A 26,358-nucleotide genomic window follows, 5' to 3' on the forward strand; every position below is an offset into this window, starting at 1 on the left:
TGTGTAGGGAGTGACTATGTCCCACCCACCTATCTTAAAAACAGCAATTTTTCCACTGGGAATAGAACTTGGTCTTTAAAAGGTTAGACTATATTACATGAGAACTATTTGGATAGCAGCAATATGAAGGACAAAACAAATGATTACAAGTCCAGGTTTGTTTTTTTTTAATCTGCTTTCTGTAACTATCCTGGTAATTATAGAAGGAGAAAAACCAGAAGGGTAAAGCAAGACATTTTTCCCTAAGAATTAAAAATGAATGTTACAATTAAATGGTATGCTTCTGAAGAACAAGGATTTTGTTCTGTTTTCTTTTGAATCCCCTCTTAGTGCCTAGAATAGTTGACAGACATAATGATTTACACAAATAGAAACAAATACTTGTTGAACGAATGAGTGAATTAATAAGTTGATACTTACTCCTTTATCCTTAGCAATCTATAAATACTATTTCCATTGACACTTGCATTCCTGACAAATTCCAATTTAAGGAATGCATGCATACTCTACAGTCTCAACTGAACATAATTAAAAATCTCCATGGATAAATTCTTCCCTGCATCTGCATTGCTACTGACATCATCACAACATCTGCCTCCACATCTGTAGGCATTCTAATCTGATCCAAATGAAATCCTGCCACATTTGATCTTCTTTCTGGCAGCATCTCAAAGATTCTAAGATCATGAGTTTAGAGCTGGAATGGTGTCCTTGAGCCTTTTAGTCCAACCCCCTCATTTTACAGGTGAGGAAATTGAGGCCACAAAAGACTAAATAACTAGCCCCAAAGTCAGAAAGATAGTAAAAGGTAGAGTTGGGATTTAAATCTAGGCCCTCTGCCTCCTCTGTGGCACTATATCAACACAGATCATCTGGAAAAGGCATAGATATTCTCCACACCATTCACTATTCCTTTTTACTCATTTACAACAGACAGGGAGGAGGAAGGGATTCCCTCTGTCCACAGAGGAACAGCTACAGTGTATGTATGGGCATAAGGGATACCAGGATGCTCAACTTAGTAGTGGAAAGGTTTTATGAGATCTCATGGTAAAAAGACCTGTTGATTAAATATTAATATTTTGCAATAAAATATCTCCCAAAATTAGTGCTTAATCTTGTTGACTGAAATATGATATGATAATAAAGAGTGTTAGGAGGCAGAGAGTGGTGTAAGTCACTGAGTCACAAATAGCTCTTTCTTTTGCTACAGGACTTGCCATCTCCTGTCCCCAGGCTGTCCCTCATGGTTGGTTGCAGTCTCTCCATTTTCATGCCTCTTGGCTTCTGACTTATTTCAAGGTTCAGTAAAGTCCTACTTTCTACAGGAAACCTCTCCCAGTACATCCTTAATGCTACTGCCTTCCCTCTGAGATCATCTTCTATCTATTCTGACTATATCTTATTTGTATGTGGTTGTTTGCATGTTTTCTCCCCTATTAGACTGTGAGCTAATAATTGGCAGTGGGACTGTCTTTTCTTTTTTATCTCCAGGGCTTAGCACAGTGCCTGGCCCACAGTAGGCACTTAATAAATGCTTTTCAATGTAATATTTATAGCAATGACATATTAAACAGAATGCTTATGAGATTTTAAAAGAACACAAAGCAGATGTTAGATGATGGAATTACCAGCCCCTAAAGCCCTTCATAGGCTAAAAGAATGAACTATATCTAATAAAATGAAATCAAATAGGGATTAATGTAGAATTCTATATTTTTGGTACAAAAACCTGAAGAAGGAAAGACTAATGGGCAAGATAATGACTGTTTTAAAATATTTGAAGGACTTTTAATATATAAGAGGAATCAGACTTATTTTACTTGGCACCAGAGGGCAGAACTAAGAGGAATTGGTAGAGACTGCAGAAAGGTAGATTTTGAGTTTGTGAGAAAAATCTTCCTAATAAATAATTCAATTCCATCTAAGAGTAGAATGGCCTGCGTTGGGAAATTGAGTTTCCTCTTTCTGGTAGTTTTCAAGGGGAAACTGTATGACTCTTATGGGAGATATTGTGGGCAGTTGAGGAGGGGAATCATTTTTAGGCATGGTTTATACTGGATGAACTCTTTACTAGAACTCTGAGATTTTACAATGCTATGTAATCTCTTGAAGACAAACATTATAAATGAAAACCTTGTCCCTTTATCTTCTTTTTGCCCCCCCCCCCCAATCCTAACACTTCCCTGAAGTTCAGAGAGTAGAAAAGTACCACTGGTTTCTAGGAAAAGGCAAAAGAGCTCATTTCTATGATTTCTATTATTAGGCTTAAGACCAGACTGTCTTTCCCTCCTTCCCCTGTCCCCAGCCATATACTAACAGAGACAGTACATGCACTGTTGTTTTATTTGTTTGGGAGGGGAGGCTAGAGGGAAGGAACAGAAAGGTCTTCCTCGTGTAGTTATTCATAACAAGGACTGCTTTACGGAGTTGTATCTCCTGAAGGACACTGGCACTGCAGCTTCAGTTAATAATAAAAGTGATTTAAGTTGGAGTCAAAGGGTGAATAATTGAACATCAAAAATGATTATGTTCATAGTACACTAGTCTGATTCCTTGACAATCCTGGTTTAAAGCCATCTCTAGTAAAGCCTTTATTGATCACAAATCTTAATTAACATGTAATTTGGGGAGGGGGGAGATGAGGGGTTTTGTGTACTCAACTTGGGAGAGAAAAGACAAAAATGGGGATGTTATCAAGGATTTATTTTAACAATAAGCTCCAGGAACATCCTAGGCTCAGTAAAGGTGTAGCCCAATCTCACACACACACACACACACACACACACACACACACATATATATATATATAAAATCTATCCCCAGACACATGGTACAATCAAAATAATGACCTTGAGGGGTCTTCACAGCAAATGTGAGGAATCATCAGAGAAAGATTTAATTACATTCAGTATAAGCCCTTTCCTGAAAGGACCTGTCTTTTGAGAAGGGTTCCAATGACAATTTTCAGGCATAATTCTACTGAAAATCATAACATTTTATGGTTTTATGAAGCATTGTTCTTCTAACAACCTTGTGAGGTCAGGAGTGAAAACAAAGGTCATGCTGAATTACAAATCCCTTTGAGACTTAGAAGGGACATTCTAGGTCATTTAGTTCAATACCCTCATTTTACAGAAAAGAAAACCAACAACCAAGAAGTGGCCTATCCAAGGAACAAAGCAAGTTAATTGCAGAAACCAGTCTAACACGAATGAACATGTCTTGACTTAACTATACTTCAAATGAGCACCCATGAAGATGGGAAACATATGAAAACATAACAAAGTGCCCTTCATAACCAAGAAGCTTGGCACAAGCTAAACAAGGGTGGATTAGGGAGATAATCTACCTTAGTGTCACAATGACCATTTGCTGAGGAGATTGCTCTCAATTTTAATAAAGACATTTACTCAGATACTTACTTGACCTTAGTCACGACAAACAAATCATTAAACAGAAAGATATGTCGTTCTTGACGCTGCAGGCCTCTTTTGAGTTCAACACGGCTGTCAATCAGCAGGGTCCTGCTGGAGGACTTGAAAGACTTGAGAAATTCACCTGGGTACAAGTTGGCAGATGGACTCTCCCTATAATAGAAGAAACAATATTGTAATATTTAGCAAAACGGTTCAAAGTATGATGGAATGTTATAACACAATCCAAGCCAAATCCAGCTGCCAATATTAGCTGAGTATCTCTTGACCCAGTCATTGCAACACTGCCAGATGTCCTGTGGTTGTCTAAGAAATAGAGGTTGGCTCCTATCACAACAAATTCCACACAGGTAAACCATTTGTCCCAGAGGTAGAATTTCAAGTGAATAAGCTTCTAACTCTTCTTACTCTGACCCCTTTGTTCTCTTACAATCACTTATACCTTTTGCATGAGGTGCAGTTTTGTTTTGTATTCTGGGTTAGGAATTTTTGTGAGTTTTTCTGGTGAAGATGGCAGGGGAATTACAGGAGACTGGTAGAAGTTGATGGTAGAACCAAAATGCTGTGAAGAATGTTTTGGTCATTGGCTTCTATCATGGAAGCCACTTAAAGAATGGGACTAGGAATTAGTGCATATTATACAGTACCACTGATGATGAAAATTCTCAATTCTACTGATAATCAATCAATAAACATTTAGTAAGACATTATTTATAACAATGGACCAGGCCACATGCTAAGTACTAAGGATATAAAATGAAGAAAAAGGACAATCCCTGCCCTTAAGGGGCTTACAATCTAACGAACAAAGTGATATTATACTATAAATCAATCACCCTGTCATAGTCATAATTAATTTTGTAATTCTGCTTATGTTACATGCTATAATGGAAATTTGCCCATACTTGTCAAATGACTGACAGTTTGATTCAATTCAACTCAATTCAATTCAATAAGCATTTATTACTGACCTCCTATGGACCAGATGTTGTGTCAGGTGTTGGATATATGAAGACAAAGAGGAAATAGTCACTGCCGTCAAGGATCTTACAGTTCTAAGTACATTTTTTTTTAAATAGGGGAAAAGGAAATATAATGTAATTTTTCTTTCATATATGTAAACTAAAATATGCACAAACAAAATGCAAAGTAATCTTGTACTACAGAATCAAAGCCCACTGCTACAGTCAATCTTGACATCTTACAAACTCCACGCATTGATTTTTCAATGCAGAGATCAGGACATACTTGAGCTCACCACTGAGCCTACCAAGGATTTGACTCTATAAGAATTAATCATACTGTAGAAGCTGTGATTTTGGCTTGTAGTTTTAGAGCTAGAAGGGCTATCTAGTTCAATGATGCCCATTTTAGAGATGAAGAAACTGAGGCCCAGAGAACTCAAGGGATTTGCCCAAGGTTGCACAGAAAGTCAGGATCAGAGGCAGCATCAGAAGGCAGGTATTTTGAGAATCAATCCTCTTTCCATTGTCTCATACTCCCTGTCCTCCTAAATATTCCCACCATCAATTCGGACGTCAATCTTTCTACTTCTGAGAAAATCCTTTAATGAATTGCTGTTCCCTCAAATATTTCATCACCTAGTACCCAGCTCTATCTCCAAGCTGATGAATCTCAATGAATCTAGCTAGGTTAGCCTTTTATGGCTCCTGTTCTTTGAATAGCTTTCAAAAACCTAGTCAACTCCATGCTCCAGAGGGCTCCAGTGGAGGAAGAGCCCACAATCATGACCCTTTATACATCACACTGCTTATGCTGAATCACAATATATCATCCTCAGCATCCATGTGAGACAAGTAAGGAGACGGTGCTTGTGTTCTCCTTTTAGAGATGAGGAACCCAAGCTTCAGAAAATCTGCAGTCAACTAATGATGCCACCAATAACATCCATGGCTGGTGCGGGCCCTCATCCCCTCACTGCCTGACTACTGCCAACAGCTTCCTGATCTGTTTCTGCCACAATTCTTTTCTCCAGAAGGAGGGACAATTCTTTCACTCAGGGGCCAAAGTCATTTTATTTAAAGTGCAGGTCTGACCGTGCTGTGCCCTCCTCGCCCTCCTCCTCCCCCTCCCCAAATAAACTCTAGTTATTCCCTATTACTTTCAGGATCAAATAGAAAATCCTTGCTGGGACTTTTAAACCCTTCCACAACAACTAACACTTATATGGTACTTTAAGGCTTGCAAGGTGCTTTATGAAAATCATTTCATCTTGATCTCATAACAACCCAGGTGGATAATTGCTAGTATTATCCCATTACACAGATGAAGAAAATGAGGCAAATGGAGATTAAGTCAGACAGCCAGTAAGTGTTGTAGGCAGGAAATGAACTCTTAGGTTCTTGACTCCATCTCCTGAACTCTATTCACTGTGCCCCTTAGCTGCCTTTGCATCACCTTGCTCTTTCCGGCCTCTTCAGGCTTCTTTGTACTGCCTCTGTCATACCTGGAAAACTCTCTCCCCTCCTTCTCTTTACCAACTTTCTTCAAAACCAAACTCAAGTCCCACCTTCTCAAATCCCTTTCCCTGTCCCATTCCCTTCCCTCCTCCTCCACCCCTCCATCTCCTTCCTATTTACACTATATATTTTGAATATATTTTGTATGGACACAGATCATATGCATGTTATTTTCGCCACTAGAATGTAAGGATTTTGAGAACAAGAACCATAATTTTGACTTTTTTTGTATCCCCCAGTGTTTCAGCACAGTGCCCAGCACAGAACAGGCACTTAATAAAGGCTTGCTGCTGATAAAGATAGTCAGCCTAAATCCAATCCTATATGGGCATAGGGAAATCACATAGCAGAATATTTAAAAGCTGCTTTTCTGCAGAATTATTAGAGAGCACACCATAGGCCATGAACCATGGAAATACTGGCTTCTGTCGAGTCAGGGGACTGGCGGGTTAATATATTAATTATAAGAAATCCTAGAAGATATAAATGACTGACCTGGGACCATCCTGGCAGTTCCTAGCACAGCTGTCATATTTGCCTTGCCTCTCAAAACAAATAAAAAAACACAAGAAACAAAAACAAACAATCTGTACAGATGGCCAAACTGGGTCTAGATTTCAGTTGGTATGTGAGGGGGGGTCACTGAGCTAGGAAATCTCCACAGCTGGTGCTGAGAGGATCAGAAGTTGAATACCCACTAGCCTCAAGACAGCAAATAGCTGTGAACAGATTATTTTTTCATATCCAGATTTAACCTCATAAACTTTGACCCTTATTCCTATCCAAAATGGGGCAAAGCATAGAATAAGAGGGGACTCAAACAATATAGTTTTTTTTCTCCATTGCCTGGGGTAAAAAAACAAAAACAACAACAACAAAAAACAACTTGAAAACCTGTACCTCATTATGGTAGTGAATACTCTGACATGCTGACCCCAATTTTCCCCCTTAGAAGAGAGAAGTCCCAGGAGGGTAGAAGGAAATGAGGTGTAGGTAAAGGTGGGTAAGGATGCTCTCAACCATTTACCAGAGGCTGTGTGTCTTCGCCCCCCTCCCAAGTAGTCTGAGGCAAGCCTTCCCCTCCAAAGGATCCTTCTGTAGTTGTAGGATGGCTCATGGTGAGGCAGTGGAGATGTGGGTGAGGGGAAGTAAAGGAGAAGATGGTGTTGGGTAGAACAAAGACCCATTTTACCCAGTCCTCTCAGTTTATATAGGATCCATGCTCATGAGCCTCCCCAGGCAGCAAGGTGGGAGCTTTTTTATTATCATTTGCAACAGGAATCCTTAACCATTATTGTGTCACGAACCCCTCATACAGTCTGGTAAAGTCTAGGGACTCCTCAGAATTTAAATGCATGAAACAAAATACATTTAATTACCCAAAGGAAATCAATTATATTTATCAATAGTAAAAGTAAAAGTAGGGGCAGCTAGGTGGCGCAGTGAATAGAGCACCAGCCATGGAGTCAGGAGGACCTGAGTTCAAATCCGACCTCAGATACTTGACACTTACCCTGGGCAAGTCACTTAACTCCCATTGCCCTGTAAAAACCCCACCAAAACAAACAAACAAAAAAAGTGAATTGACTCCATGTAAAGAACCCCTGAGTTAGAGCCACATGGTAGAAAGATTTCAAGCAGCTTTCAGCTAGTCAATAAACATTGATTAAGCACCTACTACATGCAAGATAATGAGCTAAGTACTACTGTGCTATGTATAGACCATTTAAGGTATGTTGGTAGATAAAGAGACGACCTGTGACTTCATTACTTTGGGGAAACTCCCTCTACCATCACAAGTCTATTGCCGTTCAGTCATTTTCTTGTATCTGACTCCCCACTACCTCATTTGAGGTTTTCTTGGTAAAGATACTGGAGTAGTTTGCCATTTCCTTCTCAAGGCAAATAGGGTTAAGTGACTTGGTCAGGATCACACAACTTTTAAGTGTCTGAAGCTAGATTTGAACTCAGGAAGATGAGTTTTCCTGACTCCAGGTCTGGCACTCTATCCATTTCACCACCTATCTGCCCAAACAACTATATACAAACAAACTGTATAGGAGATAGATAGGAAACCTTCGATAAAGGGAAAGCACTAGAATTAAGAAGATCAGGAAAAGCTTCCTGGCAAAGGTGGAGCTTGGACCTTTTTGGGGTAGGTGGTTCAGTGGATTGATTGAGTGCTGGACTTGAAGTAAGGAAGACCTCAGTTTAAATCGGGCCTCAGACACTTACTAGCTGTGTTACCCTGGGCAAACTCACTTATCTGTTTGCTTTAATGCACTGAAGAAGGAAATGGCAAACCATCACAGTATCTTTGACAAAAAAAACATGTGAACAGCATTGGCGTACAATGGTACACAGGGTCACAAGGAGTCAGAAATGATCAAACAAAAAACAATCTTATCTACTTGTGTGACCTAGCCAAGTCATCTTACTTTGCTGTTCCTCAATTTGCCCATATGTAAAATGAAGAAGTTCCACTAAAGAACCTCTAAATAAAATGGTTCTTCAATAGAAGCACTTTCTCTCTGCAGAGGTTCTACTTGAAAAATGTGTATTAGCCTCTTGTAATACTAACCCTCCCCACTCTTTGCCAACATTTTCTATAGGAAAGGGGCAGTGTCAAAGTTACAAAAAAGTTACAGCTTTTTTTATAGTGGTAAAGAATGGGAAACTGAGAGGATACCTTCAATAGGAAAATGCCTGAAAACATCATGGTATATGAATTTAATGAAATGCCATTGTTCTATAAGAAATGAGGGCAGCTAGATGGCACAGTGGATAGAGCACCAGCCCTGGATTCAGGAGGACCCGAGTTCAAATCCAGCCTCATACAATTGACACTTACTATGTGACCCTGGGCAAGTCACTTAACCCCAACTGCCTCACAAAAAAAAAAAAAAAAAAAGAAAAGAAAGAAAGAAAAAAGAAAAAAAAATGAGGAAAGAGATGGATTTAGAAAAACCCAGAAGACTTATATGACCTGATGCAAAATGAAGTAAGCAGAATCAGGAAAACAATTTATATTGACAACAGCAATGAACAATTTTCAAAGACAAACTCTAATCAACCATGATTTCAGACAATGATAATAAAGAATGCTACATACCTTCTGACAGAGAGAGATACACTGATGATTTGGGGCATGGCCAATATGGGAATTTGTTTTGCTTGACTATGTTTATTTGTAGCAAGCAATTTTTCTTTTTTGGAGAGGTAGGGAATGGTAACTTAGATAAGATGACTTTTTGAAACCATTGCCCCCTTCCCGAGTTTCACTGCCTCCACTACTTTAGCTAAATAGATATACTGTCATCAACAACATCATCACCAACATTTCTTTTTGTCTTCGATCTGTGATGTCATCAGTTCAAGGGAAGTTCAGATGTGGAAATTCCCTCCTCAGTTCAATTCCTCTTTAAATTAAGTGACCCACTCAGGCTCACACACCTAACTGAGGGAGAGTTTGAATCCTGCTTCAGATACTTACTAGTTGTATGACCCTGTGAAAGTCACTTAATTTCTCTGGGCCTCAGTTTCTTTATCTATAAAATGAGGGAATAGAACTCAATGACCTAATGTACTTTTGAGTTCTAAGTCCATGACCTTATGATCCTGTATGCCAAAGGTAGGGACCTTTTAAAAAATTAGTATTTTATTTTTCTCCAGTTACACAATTTTAACATTCATTTTATTTTATTTATCATAAAAGTATTTTATTATTTTCTAGTTACCTGTAGAGATAGTTTTCAACATTTGTTTTTATAAGATTTCTAATTCCATTGGTTGATGTCTTGTGGAGGGGAAAGGAAAAGGAGGGAGGGAGAAAAAATTGGAACTAAATCTTATGTAAATGAATATTGAAAACTACCCTTACATGTAACTGGAAAAAATAAAATAAATGTTTGTTGCACTGAAAAAAAAAAAAAAGATTTCTAATTCCAAATTTTTTTCTCCCTCCCTTCCCTCCCCCCTCCCCAATGCAGCAAGCAATCTGATACAGGTTACATATGTACAATCACATTAAACATATTTCTGCATTAGTCATTTAACATTCCTTATAAACAAATTTTGAGTTCCAAAATTTCTCTCCCTCCCTCAACTCCCCCCTTTCTGAGTCAGTAAGCAATATGATATAGGTTATACATGTACAATCATGAAACACACATTTACTATATTAGTCATTGTGAAAGGAGATGCAGAACAAAATGGAGAAAAAACACACACAAAAAAAACCCCATAATAAGTGCAAAAAATAGGCTTTGATCTGCATTCAGATTCCATCAGTTCTTTCTCTAGAGGTGGAGAGCATTTTCCACCATGAGTCCTTTGAAATTGTCTTGGATTGTGGCAACTAGGTGGTGCAGTGGATAAAGCACGGCCCTGGATTCAGGAAGACCTGAGTTCAAATCCAGCCTCAGACACTTAACATGTACTAGCTGTATGACCCTGGGCAAGTCACTTAACCCCAACTGCCCCCCCCACACACACACACACAGAAGTCTTGGATCATTGTATTGCTAAGAGCCAAGTCATTCACAGTTGATCATCAAATAGTTTTGTTGTTCCAGTGTCAAAGGTGGGGACTTTCAGCCACGCCTTCCATACTCCCCTCAGCATCATCAATTGTTACATCACTTTCTGTAAGAAATCCCCATGGATGTGCAGATTAATGGCAAGATGAGTGGATCACTTAGGCCATTCAGTACTTTCCTGAATGACTGTACTTAACAATGAACAAAAGCAGTTACGATGGGATTTTTCACACAGTATCTTTATAAGGTTTGTGTTGTTCTCTTGAATAAGGAAGGAGCTCCACTAGAGCCATGTTTTTATCTCTTCCTTTCCTACCACTGCCAAACAGTAGCCTTAAATGACCACCTTTCCTTCTGTACCACTTTTACCACTTACCTACTTACCTACTCACCTCTCAACCTTTAGCAATCTGGTTTCTAATCATCTCATTTCTACCTTACTCAAAATTTCAGGTCTCACTGCTTATCAACTGGGTGAGATGAAAAAAGCAATAGTCTCAGATGACCTGGGTTCAAATCCTGACTGGTACTTATTGCTTCAACAAATCATATAAACTGCCTGCCTCAGTTGCCTTATCTGTAAAATTAGGGGGCTGGACTCAAGCCCCCTAAAAATCCCATTTTAGCCTGCCTCCCCCCCCCTTTTTGCAGGGCAATGAGGGTTAAGTGACTTGCCCAGGGTCACAAAGCTAGTAAATGCCAAGTGTCTGAGGCTGGATTTGAACTCAGGTCCTCCTGAATCCAGGGCCATGCTCGATCGGTGGATGCATGCCCCCTAGCATGCCCCCTAGCTGCCCCCTATTTTGGCTTTTTTCAATCATCAAATCTATCTTTTCAGTCTGAAGCAATTGATAATATTGACTGGCCCCTGCTCTGGAAAACTCTCCTTCCTTTATGGGTTTCCAGGATATTTTCCTAGTTCTCCCTTTCTGACCTCTGCTTCTCACTTCCTTCGTTGGTTTCCTCTTCCCTTACTCTCTCAAGTCCCGTTTCTCCCAAATATTCCCCCAAAGGCTCTATATTTTGCCTCTTTTCTCTTGCAGTTTTCTTCCATGACTCTCTCATTTGTTCCCATGGCTTTAATTTAAACGCCTATGTAGATGATTCTCAGATTTCTCTCTGGAGACACAGACTTTTCTAATTGCCTAATAGAGAGCTCCAAGTGGACTGTCGTCCTGGTATTTCAAACTGAATGTGTGGCAATCTAAACTAATTTCCTCCCTATCCTCCTCCCCACAAAAGGATCAACTGCCTGCCTTCCCTTTTTGTCCCCATTCTTACAAAACCTTAAAGTCATCTTTGACCCTTTGTCTCTCTTTGTCTCTGTCCATCTCTGTCTCTCATTCCAGTCAGTTGACAAATTCTGTTGATTCTACCCCCACAATCTCTGACTCTCCTCTCTCCTCTGCTTTCCATCCACACTGCCACCACCCTAACTCAAATAAATAAATGCCAGTAATATTGAAACCAGCCTCCAAATTTATCTCTACAACTCCCATCTCTCTTCTCCCCAATTTTTCACATCAGTGCTCAGGTAATCTTCACATCACTCCTCAGCTCAAAAATCTCCCATGGTCTCCACGCCAATCAAATAACTTATTACTAAAAGCCCTCCACAGCCTGGCTCTGAGTAACGTCTTCAGTCTTTTCTCACCAAACTCCTCAATCAAACCTGTAAATATTCCACACGACAGCCACAGTGACCCACTTGATGCACCCTAAAACATCTTGAGCTTTGTTATTTCCTCTGTTCATGATGTACCCCCAAATTTGAAAACCTCTCTCATCCTCCTGCCCCCACTCATAGGGGTGTTTAGGCTTGCTCAGTGTCACACAGCTATTAAGTATCTAAGTTTATATTTGAAACCAGGTTTTCCTGTCTTGGAATCTACTGCCCTTTCCATTAGACCATGCTGACTCCCTGGTCCCCTCTCTCCCTTTTGAAATCCTATCCATTGATTAAGATGAAATTGAAATGGGGCAGCTAGGTGGTGCAGTGGATAGAGCACCAGCCCTGAAGTCTGGAGGACCTGAGTTCAAATCCGGCCTCAGACACTTGACACTTACTAGCTGTGTGACCCTGGGCAAGTCACTTAACCCCAATTGCCTTGCCAAAAAAAAAGATGAAGTTGAAATGCTTCCTTAAAGGAGCCTTTTCTCTTTGATCCTCTTAGCTATATGTATGTAGTGTCTTCTTTCTTGGATCTCCCCACATTTTTAATTTTTGTACTTATCTTCTGTCTTCTATTGCAGTTATCTGTGTGTTTCTTCATTGGACTAGGCCACTGACATTTCATGATAGGATATTCTATATCCCCCAGAGTACCTCACACATAGTAGGTACCTAATAAAATATTTGTTGATAGAATGGACATCAAAACAAAGAAGAAACAAATGGTTAAAAATACCATTAAACTCCCACATCATCATATAAATTCAAGATAATTTTCCAAAGGGAAAAGAAAACATCCTTTGCATCCTGATTACTAATACCTCCCTACATATAGTAAAGATCCAATAAATATTGATAACGATAGTCATATTAGTTATTTGAAATGTCACTTCATTTCTGAACCTTTACATTCATATGCCTAGATAGGAAGTTATTATAATCTAAGGAAATCATTAGATTTATACTTTCCTTGTTTGGTGTCAGCTCAGGACCAAATATGACTCTTCCCCAATCCCACACCCCCTTTTCTTTAGAACAAAGCAAAACAAAATAACATTTTTACATTTGTATCTTGTATGTGCAATTTGGTTAAGCATGTCCATATATAATACTTCAGGAGAGCCCCACAATCCTGTGAGGTTTGTCAGTGATATATTATTTTAAATGAGGCAAGAATATAACCTGGAACTAATATAAATCTGGGAGCCATTCCCCCGCCCCCAACACACTAATTTATCAAATGATATGATGTTCTTCATAGAACATTATATCATCATTCCCAACAACAACAATAAACATTTCTATAGTATTCTATTTCATGTGCTTTCTGGTCCAGGGATAGTTGGGGAGGTGGCTTTGTCTCATTTTAAGTGACTAATTAGGCAATCATATCTATTAAATAATTAAACTATGCTCATGTCCTATGAAGGGCTGGGGGGGTCACAAAGATTTTATTTTTATATTCCTCCCCCCATTCCCCACCCCGGCCAAATGTCTAGTATGGTATCTGGCAAGCAGTTTGTTGTTGGTATTTGGTCATTTCTGACTCTTCATGACATCTTTGGGGGTTTTCTCAGGAAAGGGGTGGTTTTGCCATTTCTTTCTCCAGCTCATTTTACAGATGAGGAAACTGAGGCAAACAGGCTTCATTGAATTCCCCAGGATCACACAGGCCAGATTTGAACTCAGCAAGATGAGTCTTCCTGACTCTAGGCCCAGCATTCTACTTACTGTGCCTCCCAGCTGGCCCTGGCAAACAGAAGATAGGCACTTAATTAAGATAGGGTGTCCTAAGAATCTTAAAGTTTAATAGTTTAAGGTTTACAAAGTGTTTCCTGTGAACAACACTATGAGGTAGGTAGTGAAAATATCATGTATGTCTTGCAGATAAGGAAACTGAGGTTCAGAAGGCTAAAATCACTACTCCATAATCACATAGCTGCTAAGTGGCAGGGTTCCAAGTATAACAAGGAGAATACCTTTTACAGCTCTTCTCGGAAAAAGCTAAGAATGAGTTAAAAACAAGAAAACATCAGTCCTGCACTCAGAGTAAAAAAATAAACATTTCAGCACTCACATACTTTTAAAAAACTTTCATCCAAGAAGACGCAAATACACAAACAACCTTTGTTTCTTTCTTTCTTTTTTTTGCCTGCAGCCCTCATCAGGGTTTCCTAGTAAAGAAGATTTCCCAATTATGTGTGTCTCAAAATGTTTATTTTTATTCTGAGTGCAATGTAGATGTGTTTATTTTGGTTTATTAGAGTATAGAAATCAGAGGAAAAAGATTATAACCTTCTAACTTAACATCTTAATATCACATGATTAAAAAAAAAGTTATAATTAAAAGAAAATGATGTTCCAAGTACGAGATTGAGAATTAACCTTGGGGGCAGCTAAGACAGAGCACCAGCCCTGGAGTCAGGAGGACCTGAGTTCAAATCCAGCCTCAGACACTTAACACTTACTAGCTATGTGATCCTGGGCAAGTCACTTACCCCTCATTGCCCTGCCCCCCCCAAAAGAGAATTAACCGTGCTCCAATTTATATTGAATTTGAAATTAAATATTTTATTTCAATTTGGTTTAAAAAATAAGGTTGCAAAGTGGATAGAGCACCGGCCCTGGAGTCAGGAGTACCTGAGTTCAAATCCGGCCTCAGACACTTAACACTTACTAGCTGTGTGACCCTGGGCAAGTCACTTAACCCCAGTTGCCTCACTTAAAAAAAAAATAAGGTCAATTTCATTTGGTTAAAGGAGGGAAGAACAGGAAATATAATTTTAGAACCTTTAACACTTTTTTTTTTGTGTGAAATCTAAATTATATTAGCTCTCAAAGGGCTTGTCCAAAGAAGACTGGACAGCTAGAAGGCACAGTGGGTACAGCACTGGGTTGCAATCAGGGAGCCTCATCTTCCCAAGTCCAAATATGGCCTCAGACATTTACTAGTTGTTTCACCCTGGAGAAGTCACCTACTAGGTGCTCAGCTTGTGCTCTTGTCTTGCTGGGCAGGGGTCAGAAAGTTGCTATTTCCTACAAGTATTAAGTACCTAGCAAATAATAGGCACTTAATAAATACAGGGTGTTCCAAGAGTCTTAGTGAAGTGAAAATTTCACTTTATTAGTTTTTAAAACCTACATTAAGGCTTTTGGGACACCCTGTACTAGTTGATTTAATGATTGAAATCTCCTCAAGAAACAGGGTCAAGTTTATTATTCCTCTGACAGAGCTACCCTACCACTCCCCTAATTTCCTCCCTGAGCCATACTCAGGAACTGTAGGTGCCTGTCTGATACAACTAGGAACAAATCTCAAGCCAACCCATGGTATCCAGAACTGAAGACACCATTCTAGAAGTTGGATTAAGGTAGACTGGGACAATCACTTCCCTATGAATGCCACAGCCTTTTTGACTACCACATCACACTGCTAATTCTTTGAATCTGAAGTCCACTAAAACACCCACATCCTTTTTGGAAGGACTGTTGACTAACAATGCCTCCCCCATCCTATATCTGTGATACTGATTTTTTTCCACACACAAGTGCAAGTGACCTAAGGTGACACATTGACTCAGTGGTAACGGCAGGGCTAGAGTTGATTCCCAGGCCAGTGTCCTTTCTGGCACACACAGTTTCAGTAAGAAATTAGACGTTAAATAAGATAACAGGGAGATGATAGGATAAAAGGGGACAGGAAAAAGTGATGGCTTATAAGAAGGATTCAACAGTCTTAAATGATAATTTCTATGTTCCTAAAATGAAATATTCCTACAGATTTCTCTCACCCCTATAAAAGGCTTTGTCCACTACACTCAATGTCAGGTTTTTTGCCACTCATTTGACAGACTCCTGCCTTTGATTTTGAATTGCTGTGTGACCTTGAGTGAATCATGCCACACTTTGGGTCTAAATTTCCTCATCTGTCAAAAAAGGAGGCTGGACTAGATCAGGGGCTCCTAACTTGGGATCCCTGGACTTGTTTCTTTTAATGTTTGGATAACTATTTCAGCACAATGGGATTCCTTTATAATCCTATGTATTTTATTTTCTTCATTTAAAAGCATTATTTTGAGAAGAATTAAAAAGTTTTGCCAGACTGCCAAAATCCCTGATATAGAAAAAAGTTAAAACAGTTGGATTAGAAGAACTTCACCTAAAGTCACTCCTAGTTGAAAGCTCAAAGTATTGCAGGGGAAGGAATTTTGGTGGCCAAAGAGTCCCACCTGCACTTTACCAAGAAGCAACATATCAGACAAGTGGTAGTCCACACTTAAAGATGTCAAGGTATTCTATTTCACCTTTGGGCAGCTCTATTAGCAAATTTTTCCTAATATCTATCTGAAATCTCTCTCACTACAGCAGCCAATTATAGTTTCTTAGTTCTGTCCCCTGGAGATAATGCTACTTCCATCCTCCAAATCTAATCCCTCTTCCACCAAAACTTGAAGACAACCATCATGTTCTTTCCAGGCTAAACCTACCAATTTATTTCAACCTATTTTCTCAAGATAGAACCTCAAATGCTTCCACCATCCTGTTTGCTCTCTTGAACGGTCTAAAGCTTGCCAAAGTTCTTCCCAAAACATGGTGCCCAAAACTAAATGAAATAAGCTCTCAAAGGGATTGTTCACAACAGGTTACCTTAAGTCATTGCCTATGTAGCATGACCAAGAAAGAGTTTCCAATACTGAAGATGTGATTAGAACAATGTCTATAGTAAGAGTATCACTCACTATACCTTGATACAATCTTTTGTAAGATCACTAGATATCATATAAGCTGTTTCTGGCAGCCTTAACACTATTGATATTTTGAGTTTGTAGTTTATAATCAACCCCCCAGAAGCTAACAATTTAACCCCACATTCACTATTTAATACATCAGTTTTGATGAAAACGATGTATATTTCAATATTCAATCAAGCTGTCTACTAATGAGCAAAAAAATAGGATCATGTAACAGAAAGACTCCAGATTTAAAATCAGAAGTCCTGAGTTTAAGCCATGTCCCAATCCCATGACTTATATAAACTTGAGTAAATCTAAGCTGTGAGGTACATCATCTAGAAAAATGACACAATTGGGCTAGAAGGACAATGAAGTTTCTTCTATGATCGCCTAGGTCCACTCCAGCTTTAAAATCCTATGATCTTCTGATCAGATTCATGGCAGTCTACTTAACATTTCATTTATGAAGTCTATATTTCCTTTATTAGGAAGCAATTGAAAAATGTTTATGTTTTATATTGTGTTCAAAATATTAAAGGAATATTATCACATGACCTGTCCATTAGATCAATATGTGATAGCATCTCAACTTCTCATTCGTGGTACACCGAATCAAAGTAATTCTCATCAACTGGTCAAATAATAAGCATTGACTTATCACATTCTATGGGCATTCAGGGCACCAAGGTGGCACAGGGGATGGAGTGTTGGTCCTGGACTCAGGAAGATACCTAAAGTTCCTCAAGAGGAGCCCACTATACCATGACCTATGTCCTGTTCTGGGCAGTACCATTTAGGAAGTCTGAGACCAGGATGGTGAGAACACTGAAACCAGGCCATACAACCTTCTCACTGGAACAAAAACCCTTTATATGAAGGGGAGACTTAGGGGGAACATGATATCTGATCAACTACTTGAAGGACTATCCTGTGGAAGAAGGATCAGGGGTGATTTCATGGCACAGTGGATAGAGTGCTGGGCCAGGACTCAGAAAAAATCATCTTCCTGAGGTCAAATTGGGCCTCAGATACCTCCTAGGTGGGGGACTCCTGGGCCCCTCACTTAACCTTGTTTGCCTAAATTTCCTCATCTATAAAATGAGATGGAGAATGAAATGTTTAACTACTCCATTATCTTTGCAAGAAAAATCCATTTGGAGTCACAAAGAATCTGATGCAACTAAACAACTGAAGGAAAACAACAGCAATAGCAGCACTTGACTCTGCAGGATGAGCAAAGGGGCCTTAGTTCTGGGTCAGCCAAAACCCCAGTTTTACTAACTTTCTGAAAATTATTTTTTCTTTATTTTTACCTTTTACAATATTTGACTTTTTGCACCTAAAATAAATTCTCTGTGTGTGTGCTTATGTGTGTGCACGTGTGTGTATAGCATATAATGCTATGGTTTTATAAATTAAAAACAAAGAAGTAAATGAGTTATTAAATACTGAAATCCCTCCATGACTTTTTTCCCACCACATATAATGGAAGAAAATTCAGGTTCCATGAAAGGAAAAATTTGCCTCAGAAAATATTTTTTTCCCCTCAGCCTTGGAGATAAGTTAGGCAGCACAGTGAATCAAGTGCTGTGCCTAGAGTCAGAGAATATATGAGTTCAAACACAATCTCAAACACTTATTTAGGTGTGTAACCTAGGGCAAGTGCCTTAAAGTCTTAGATTCAGTTTGCTCATCTTTAAAATGGGGATAATAGCACCCACCTTCTAGGGTTATCATGAAGAACAAATGAGATAACATTTATAAAGGGCTGAATGAAGTGCTGGTCACATGGTTAAATAGGTACTTAAATGCTTGTTTCCTTCCTTCCTTTCACTATATGCCTTCACATGAAGCCTAAGACGCCCGTTTCTCAGGGATGTTGTACAGTACTGTTCAGGAAAAAAAAAATGTGACCTACATGACTTCTGAGGTCCCTTTCTAATTCCACTCATGTGATTCTGTGAAGTTTGCATATTTCTAGCATCTTGAAATCTGTAGATCATATATATTGTTAGGAGGACCTATGAAAATATATCATCACATTTCAATGGTCATCTTATTAAGCTGCTCGAATCATATAGTTAGCATGTGAAACTTTCATTTCTATTGGCATCATGTTACTTTAAAAATCTATTTCCCATGAATGCTTATTCTATCACCAAGTTAGCTTTACAAGTTTATAGGGATTAATGAAAAACCTTGTAGCCTATATGTAGCATGAACTCCCAGTGATCATTATAGGATTTTGGTCCAAGAAATGAACACATTTGCACTAGTTTCAAAATGACATTATTAATAGAGCAGTGAATGGTTTAGTGGAAAGGATTAACACTACTTTTGGAGTCAAGGGGGACATGAGTTTCAGTATGGGATGTTACTAGCTTTGTAACCTTGGGGGATAAATCCCTAAAATAGACATAATCATTGGTAAACTACACATCTCACAGAATTGTCATGAGGACAGAATTTTTAGAATCTTAGGATAAAAGGATTTAGAACTGGAAGGAGCCTTAGATATCATTTATTTAACCCCCTTCTTTTAAAGATGAAGAAACAGAGACTTACAGAGGTTAGGCAATAATCCCAGGCTCACACAGCTGTACAAATGTAATTATTACTGTCAGCCAAACAAACATCTAAACTAGATGCTGGAGAGGTCAGCAACAGCCATAAAAGAGGAAGCAAAATTCTCAGTCACTGACTACATGTATGTCCTTGAATAAGTCACTGCCCGTCTCTGGCGCCTCAATGTTGTTTCTTCCTCTTCCACATCTACAAGCTGTCTATGGTCAATAATCATTAAAAGAAAATGAACTCCTGACTATATATATTGGTGTGTTTTGTTTGACAGATATACATGTTAAAAAGGGAGGTCTCTATGGAGAAATTGAGAAGAGATGAATGGCAGGAAGGAAGAAAGGAAGGGGGAGTGAATGAGTGAGAACAAAAACTTCAAAAGACAGAAACAAAGTGGTCAATTTTGTTACTAATTTATTAACATAGTGTCTTTTAAAAAATGAACTGTATATAACAGAAGTTCATAGTTTCATACAAAATATTTTTTATTCTTTGTTTCTGAACGTTTAAATTTGTTGATGATTAAGTTAACAACAAAAACAACAACAACACAGAGATAATGAACCAGGAGAAAAAGAAACAAGGTTTTTCCAGAAAGAGAGAGTTCTTGAACAAGTTCTTCCTTTCATAAGGAAGCAAATATTTACAAGAATCAGAGATGCCGTGTGGTGTGGGGCTTGAAGTCAGAACAACAAGAGTTCAAATCAAATTTCTGACATTTATTAACTGTGTGATTATGAACATCTCCCTGTATTTCTACAACTCTCTGACTACCTTACAGATGAGTAGTGTTATATCCATTGATTTACTGACATAAAGAGAATACCATTATTATAATGAAGACAAAAGTGATGAATGGATGAGACAGGGGGACTCAAAGAACCATACAAGTCATCAAGAAGTATTTATTTAACACTTTAACAAGTGTTATGCTAGGCAGGGATAGATAGGTGACACTGTGGGTAGGGTACCAGGCCTGGAGCCAGAAGACCTTAGTTCAAATCCGACCTCAGACACTTACTAGCTGGGTAACACTACGCAAGTCACTTAACCCTCATTGGCAATTAGATGGCACAGTGGATAGAGAGCTGGGCCTGGAATCAGGAAGACTCATCTTCACGAGTTTAAAACCAGCCTCAGATACTTAACTAGCTGTATGACACTGGGCAAGTCACTTAAAACTGTTTGCCTCAGTTTCCTCATCTGTCAAATGAGCTGGAGAAGGAAATGGCAAAACATTCCAATATCTCGGCCAAGAAACCCCCAAATGGAGTCACAAAAAGTCAGATGTGACTAAAGCAAGTCAACAACAAATGTGCCAGGCACTGTGCTAAGTGTTATGGATTTATTAAAAAAAATTATGACTGGAAAAAGGGAATAGATTGCATAACTTCCTGGGAGATTTGATATTACTAGGTTAACAATGTGGTTATTAAGAAACTTTAATAGGAGACACTATGGAATGTTACAAAAGAATTGCAAGTTCCTGAGAAACTAAAATTTTAACTGGGGTCATTGATAGGCAAAAAATTGTAACAAGACTAAGCAGAAACATAGAAACAAGTATATGAATAGCAAAAAGCACATACAATGAATGATATCCCACTTATTGGAAAATAAGTCTCTCAACAAACATAGCACAAATATAAATTTAGAAGTAAACAAAAAATAACAATTAGGATCCAAGGAAAAGAGTTGCCACAAAGCCCATGCACTTTAGTCTATGGGATAGACTGCAACTATCTCAAGCACACTGATTTAGGAATTTGGGGGGGGGGGAATAGGACCAGATTTAGATGCACAATGACAGAGTGAGAAGTAACAGTTGAAAATAAAGTTGAGAAAAAGAACTTTTAAAAACTGGCCTGAGGAGACTCTGATGGCATTACTGTATTAAATTAATTAGTGTTAAAATGCTGACTGAGTCACCAAAAAGGGGGGGAGGACAAGATTTTGTTAAATATGTTCTGCTTATGGAGGCTGGGAAATGTCTTAAACATTTTTAATAAATGTTCATCAAGAGTGGTTAAAATAAGTTTTGGTGCAAACCAAAGTTAGGAGAGAAATATATTTCTGGTAATTGAACCCCTCCACATTCCAATGATGCAATGAAAAACGAAGGTATCCTATTAACTAGGGAATAGCTAAACAAACTTGGGTATGTATATTTAATGGATTATTACTGTTCTGTAAAAAATGATGAATGTTATGCATACAGCAGTATGGAAAATTTACATGACCTGATGTAGAATGAGGTGTGAAATAATTTTTAAAGATCAATATATGCAGTATTACTAGAATATTAATGAAAACAACCACCAAAAAAAAAAAAAAAACCAAACACACAACCCAAACCAAATGTGAATGCTATAAAATCATAAAGAACAAGCATAGTGTGAAAGATGAGATGTAAGAGGATACCACCAGCCCATTCCTTTGCAGCAGAGGTGAGAGGCAAATGAGCATGGTACACTGCACATATTTTCAGAATTTTCTGATGTATAGATCACCTTTGCTGATTTTTCCTTCTTTTTTGTCTTTAAAAATATTGTTTGGGGGGGCGGAGCCAAGATGGCGGAGAGGAAGCAGCAAGCTGCCTGAGCTCTCCTTCTGTTCCCTCAAAACGAACATTAAATCAAGCCTCTGGACGGATTCTGAAACTACAGAACCTGCAAAGAGACAGAGAGACACAGTCCTCCAACCAGAGATAATTTAGAAGACTTCAGGAAAAGGTCGGTCTGACTCGGGCAAAAGGGAGGCCCAGCGCAGGGCAGCAACCCAGCGCCGAGGGGGTCGGGGCAAATCAGCAGGAGCTGCGGGTCACAGCCGAACAACTGAGGCTCCCGGAACCTGGTTCAAAAATCTGGTGGCCAAGAAGGACAGTGGAAAAACTTACCTGCACCGGCCGAGAGGGCCACGAACGGCGGGTTCAGACGCCGGGGTCTGGCGCCTGGCTGGCCGAGCACAATCAGACAGGAAGTGCAGGACAGGGGATCTCCACACACCATAAAGGCCTCAGAGTAAAAGCCCGGTCACACAGCACCTATACACCTGCACAAGAAGCCCAAAACAGGGACCCTGGTGCCCCCAGAGCAGACCTCAACTTAAAGAATAAATAAATAAGCTGCAATAATGAGTAAGAAGCAAAAAAGAGCCCTCTCCATTGAGAGCTTCTGTATCAATAGGGAAGAAGCCAACACAAACTCAGATGAGGACAATAGCCTCAAATTGTCTACATCTGAAGCCTCACAAGGGAAGGTGAATTGGTCGCAAGAACAAAAAGCCTTCCTGGAAGAGCTCAAAAAGGATTTTAAAAATCAATTGCAAGAGGTAGAAGAAAAAATGGGGAGAGAAATGAAAGCAACACAAAAAAACTATGAAAAAAGAATCAGCAGCTTAGAAAAGGAAGCTGAAGAAAACAAAGCCTTAAAAAATTCACTTGGCCAAATGGAAAAAAAGCTGCATAATCTCACTGAAGAAAACAATACCTTAAAAAATTCACTTAGCCAAACGGAAAAAAAGGTACATAATCTCACTGAAGAAAACAATACCTTAAAAAATTCACTTAGCCAAATGGAAAAAAAGGTGCATAATCTCACTGAAGAAAACAATGCCTTAAAAATTAAAGTGGGACAGTTGGAAGAAAAGGAATCCATGAGACACCAAGAATCGGTCAAGCAGAATAAAAAAAATGAAAAAATAGAAGAAAATGTGAAATACCTCATTGGAAAGACAACTGATCTGGAAAACAGATCGAGGAGAGACAATTTGAGAATCATTGGACTGCCTGAAAGCCATGACCAGAAAAAGAATCTAGATACCATATTCCAGGAAATTATTAAGGAGAACTGCCCTGATATCATAGAATCAGAGGATAAAATCATCATTGAAAGAATCCATCGATCACCTCCTGAAAGAGACCCCAAAAGGAAAACTCCAAGGAATATTGTAGCCAAATTCCAGAATTATCAGGTGAAGGAGAAAATACTCCAAGCAGCCAGAAAGAAGCAATTTAAATATCATGGAGCCACAGTCAGGATTGCTCAGGACCTGGCAGCTTCAACATTAAAGGACCGCAAGGCTTGGAATATGATATTCCGGAAGGCAAAGGAGATTGGATTGCAGCCGAGAATCTATTACCCAGCAAAAATGTGCATTTTCTTTCAGGGGAAAAGATGGACATTTAATGACATTGGGGACTTTCAATCTTTCCTGGTGAAAAGACCAGAACTGAATAGAAAATTTGATCTCAACATACAAGACTCAAGAGAAGTTTAAAAAGGTAAACAGAGGGGGAAAAAAAAAGATACCCTATTAGGTTAAACTGTTTATATCCCTACACAGGAAGATAATACTCATAACTCTTAAGAACTGTAAATGTATTTGGGCAGAGAGAAGGACTTTATATAGAGGGTATAAATATAAATTGTCTTTGATGTGATGATACAAAAGAATTAAGGAGATAAAAAGGGAGTCTATGGGGAGGAGAGGAAAGGGGAGGTGGAATGGGATGAATTATATCATATGAAGAGGTGGAAAAAAACCTATTATAATAGAGGGAAAGAAAGGAGGGGGGAACATGGTTTCAACCCTATTCTCATTAGATTTGACTCAAAGAGGGAATAACATATACGTTCATTGGGATAAAGAAACTTAACTCACTCTTTAGGGAAACAAAAGGGGAAGGGAAAGGGGGGGACTGAGAAGGGAGGACAAAAGCAAGGGAGAAAAGGGTAAAGAAAAGAGAGGGGGGTGATAAAAAGGGAGGGCAGATTGGGGGAGGCAGGGGTAAGAAGTAAAACGTCGGTGAGGAGGAATAGGGTGAAAGAAGGGGGGAAAAGTACAAAGGGGGTAAATAGAATGGAGGGGAATAGACAGTCAGTAATAATAACTGTGAATGTGAATGGGATGAACTCTGCTATAAAACGGAAGCGAATTGCAGAGTGGATTAAAAACCAGAACCCTACAATATGCTGTTTACAAGAAACACATTTGAAGCAGAGAGATACACACAGAGTAAAGGTAAAAGGCTGGAGCAGAATATATTATGCCTCAGCTAAAGTAAAAAAGGCAGGGGTAGCAATCCTTATCTCAGACAAAGTGCAGGCAAAAATAGATCTCATTAAAAGAGATAAGGAAGGAAATTACATCTTACTTAAAGGTACTATAGATAATGAAGTAATATCAATATTGAATATGTATGCGCCAAGTGGTATAGCATCCAAGTTCTTAGAGGAGAAGTTAAATGAGTTACAAGAGGAATTAGATAGTAATACTATACTAGTGGGGGATCTGAATCTCCCCCTCTCAGAATTAGATAAATCTAGCCAAAAAATAAATAAGAAAGAAGTGAAAGAGGTGAATAGATTACTAGAAAAGTTAGACATGATAGATGTCTGGAGAAAATTGAATGGGGATAGAAAGGAATATACCTTTTTCTCAGCAGTACATGGCACATTTTCAAAAATTGACCATGTATTAGGGCACAAAAACATCATAGTCAAATGTAGAAAGGCAGAAATAGTAAATGCATCCTTCTCAGATCATGATGCAATAAAAATTACATGTAAGAAAGAGCCAGGGAAAAGTAGAATGAAAATCAATTGGAAACTAAATAATTTCATTCTAAAGAATGAATGGGCCAAACAAGAAATCATAGAAACAATCAATAACTTTATCCAAGAGAATGACAATAATGAGACAACATACCAAAATCTATGGGATGCAGCCAAAGCAGTGCTTAGGGGAAAATTTATAGCTCTAAATGCTTACATGAATAAAAAAGAGAAAGAGGAGATTAATGAATTGGGCATGCAACTTAAAAAGCTAGAAAAAGAACAAATTAGAAATCCCCAATTAGACACTAAATTAGAGATCCTGAAAATTAAAGGAGAAATCAATAAGATTGAAAGCAAAAAAACTATAGAACTAATCAATAAAACTAAGAGCTGGTTTTATGAAAAAACCAATAAAATAGATAAAATACTGGTTAATTTGATTAAAAAAAAGAAAGAAGAAAACCAAATTACCAGTATCAAAAATGAAAAGGGTGATGTTACCACCAATGAAGTGGAAATTAAAGCAATAATTAGGAAATATTTTGCCCAACTGTATGCCAATAAATTTGACAATCTAAATGAAATGGATGAATATTTACAAAAATACAAACTGCCCAGGTTAACTGAAGAGGAAATAAAATCCTTAAATAAACCCATATTAGAAAAAGAAATTGAACAAGCTATTAATGAACTCCCTAAGAAAAAATCCCCAGGGCCAGATGGGTTTACGGGTGAATTTTACCAAACATTTAAAGAACAATTAATTCCAATATTATACAAATTATTTGGAAAAATAGGTGAAGAAGGAGTTCTACCAAATTCGTTTTATGACACAAATATGGTGGTGATACCAAAACCAGGCAAAGCAAAAACAGAGAAAGAAAATTATAGACCAATCTCCCTAATGAATATTGATGCTAAAATCTTAAATAAGATATTAGCAAGGAGATTACAGCAAGTGATCACCAGGATAATACACTATGACCAGGTGGGATTTATACCAGGAATGCAGGGCTGGTTCAACATTAGGAAAACTATTAACATAATCAACCACATCAATAAGAAAACCAACCAAAATCATATGATTATCTCAATAGATGCAGAGAAAGCTTTTGACAAAGTACAGCACCCATTCCTAATAAAAACACTAGAGAGTTTAGGAATAGGGGGAGCTTTCCTTAGAATAATAAACAGTATCTACCTAAAGCCATCAGCAAGTATTATATGCAATGGAGATAAATTAGAGGCCTTCCCAATAAGATCAGGGGTGAAACAGGGATGTCCATTATCACCCCTATTATTTAATATTGTCCTAGAAATGTTAGCTTTAGCAATCAGAGAAGAGAAAGGAATTAAAGGAATT

At 38.5% G+C, this 26,358-nt stretch overlaps 1 protein-coding gene across 1 annotated transcript in view; it reads right to left on the bottom strand.

The window, feature by feature from the left end:
• The window catches only part of ARHGAP20 (Rho GTPase activating protein 20), a 166,382-nt gene that overhangs the window by 78,685 nt on the left and 61,339 nt on the right, over nt 1-26,358 (bottom strand). Inside the window, exon 3 of the mRNA XM_043996602.1 lies at nt 3,426-3,590. Within this exon, the coding sequence (XP_043852537.1) occupies nt 3,426-3,590 (165 nt within the window). The remainder of the gene's footprint in view (nt 1-3,425; nt 3,591-26,358) is intronic.

This window comes from Dromiciops gliroides, chromosome 3 (assembly GCF_019393635.1).
Source record: "Dromiciops gliroides isolate mDroGli1 chromosome 3, mDroGli1.pri, whole genome shotgun sequence".
In the NCBI taxonomy this organism is placed as follows: Eukaryota; Metazoa; Chordata; class Mammalia; order Microbiotheria; family Microbiotheriidae; genus Dromiciops; species Dromiciops gliroides.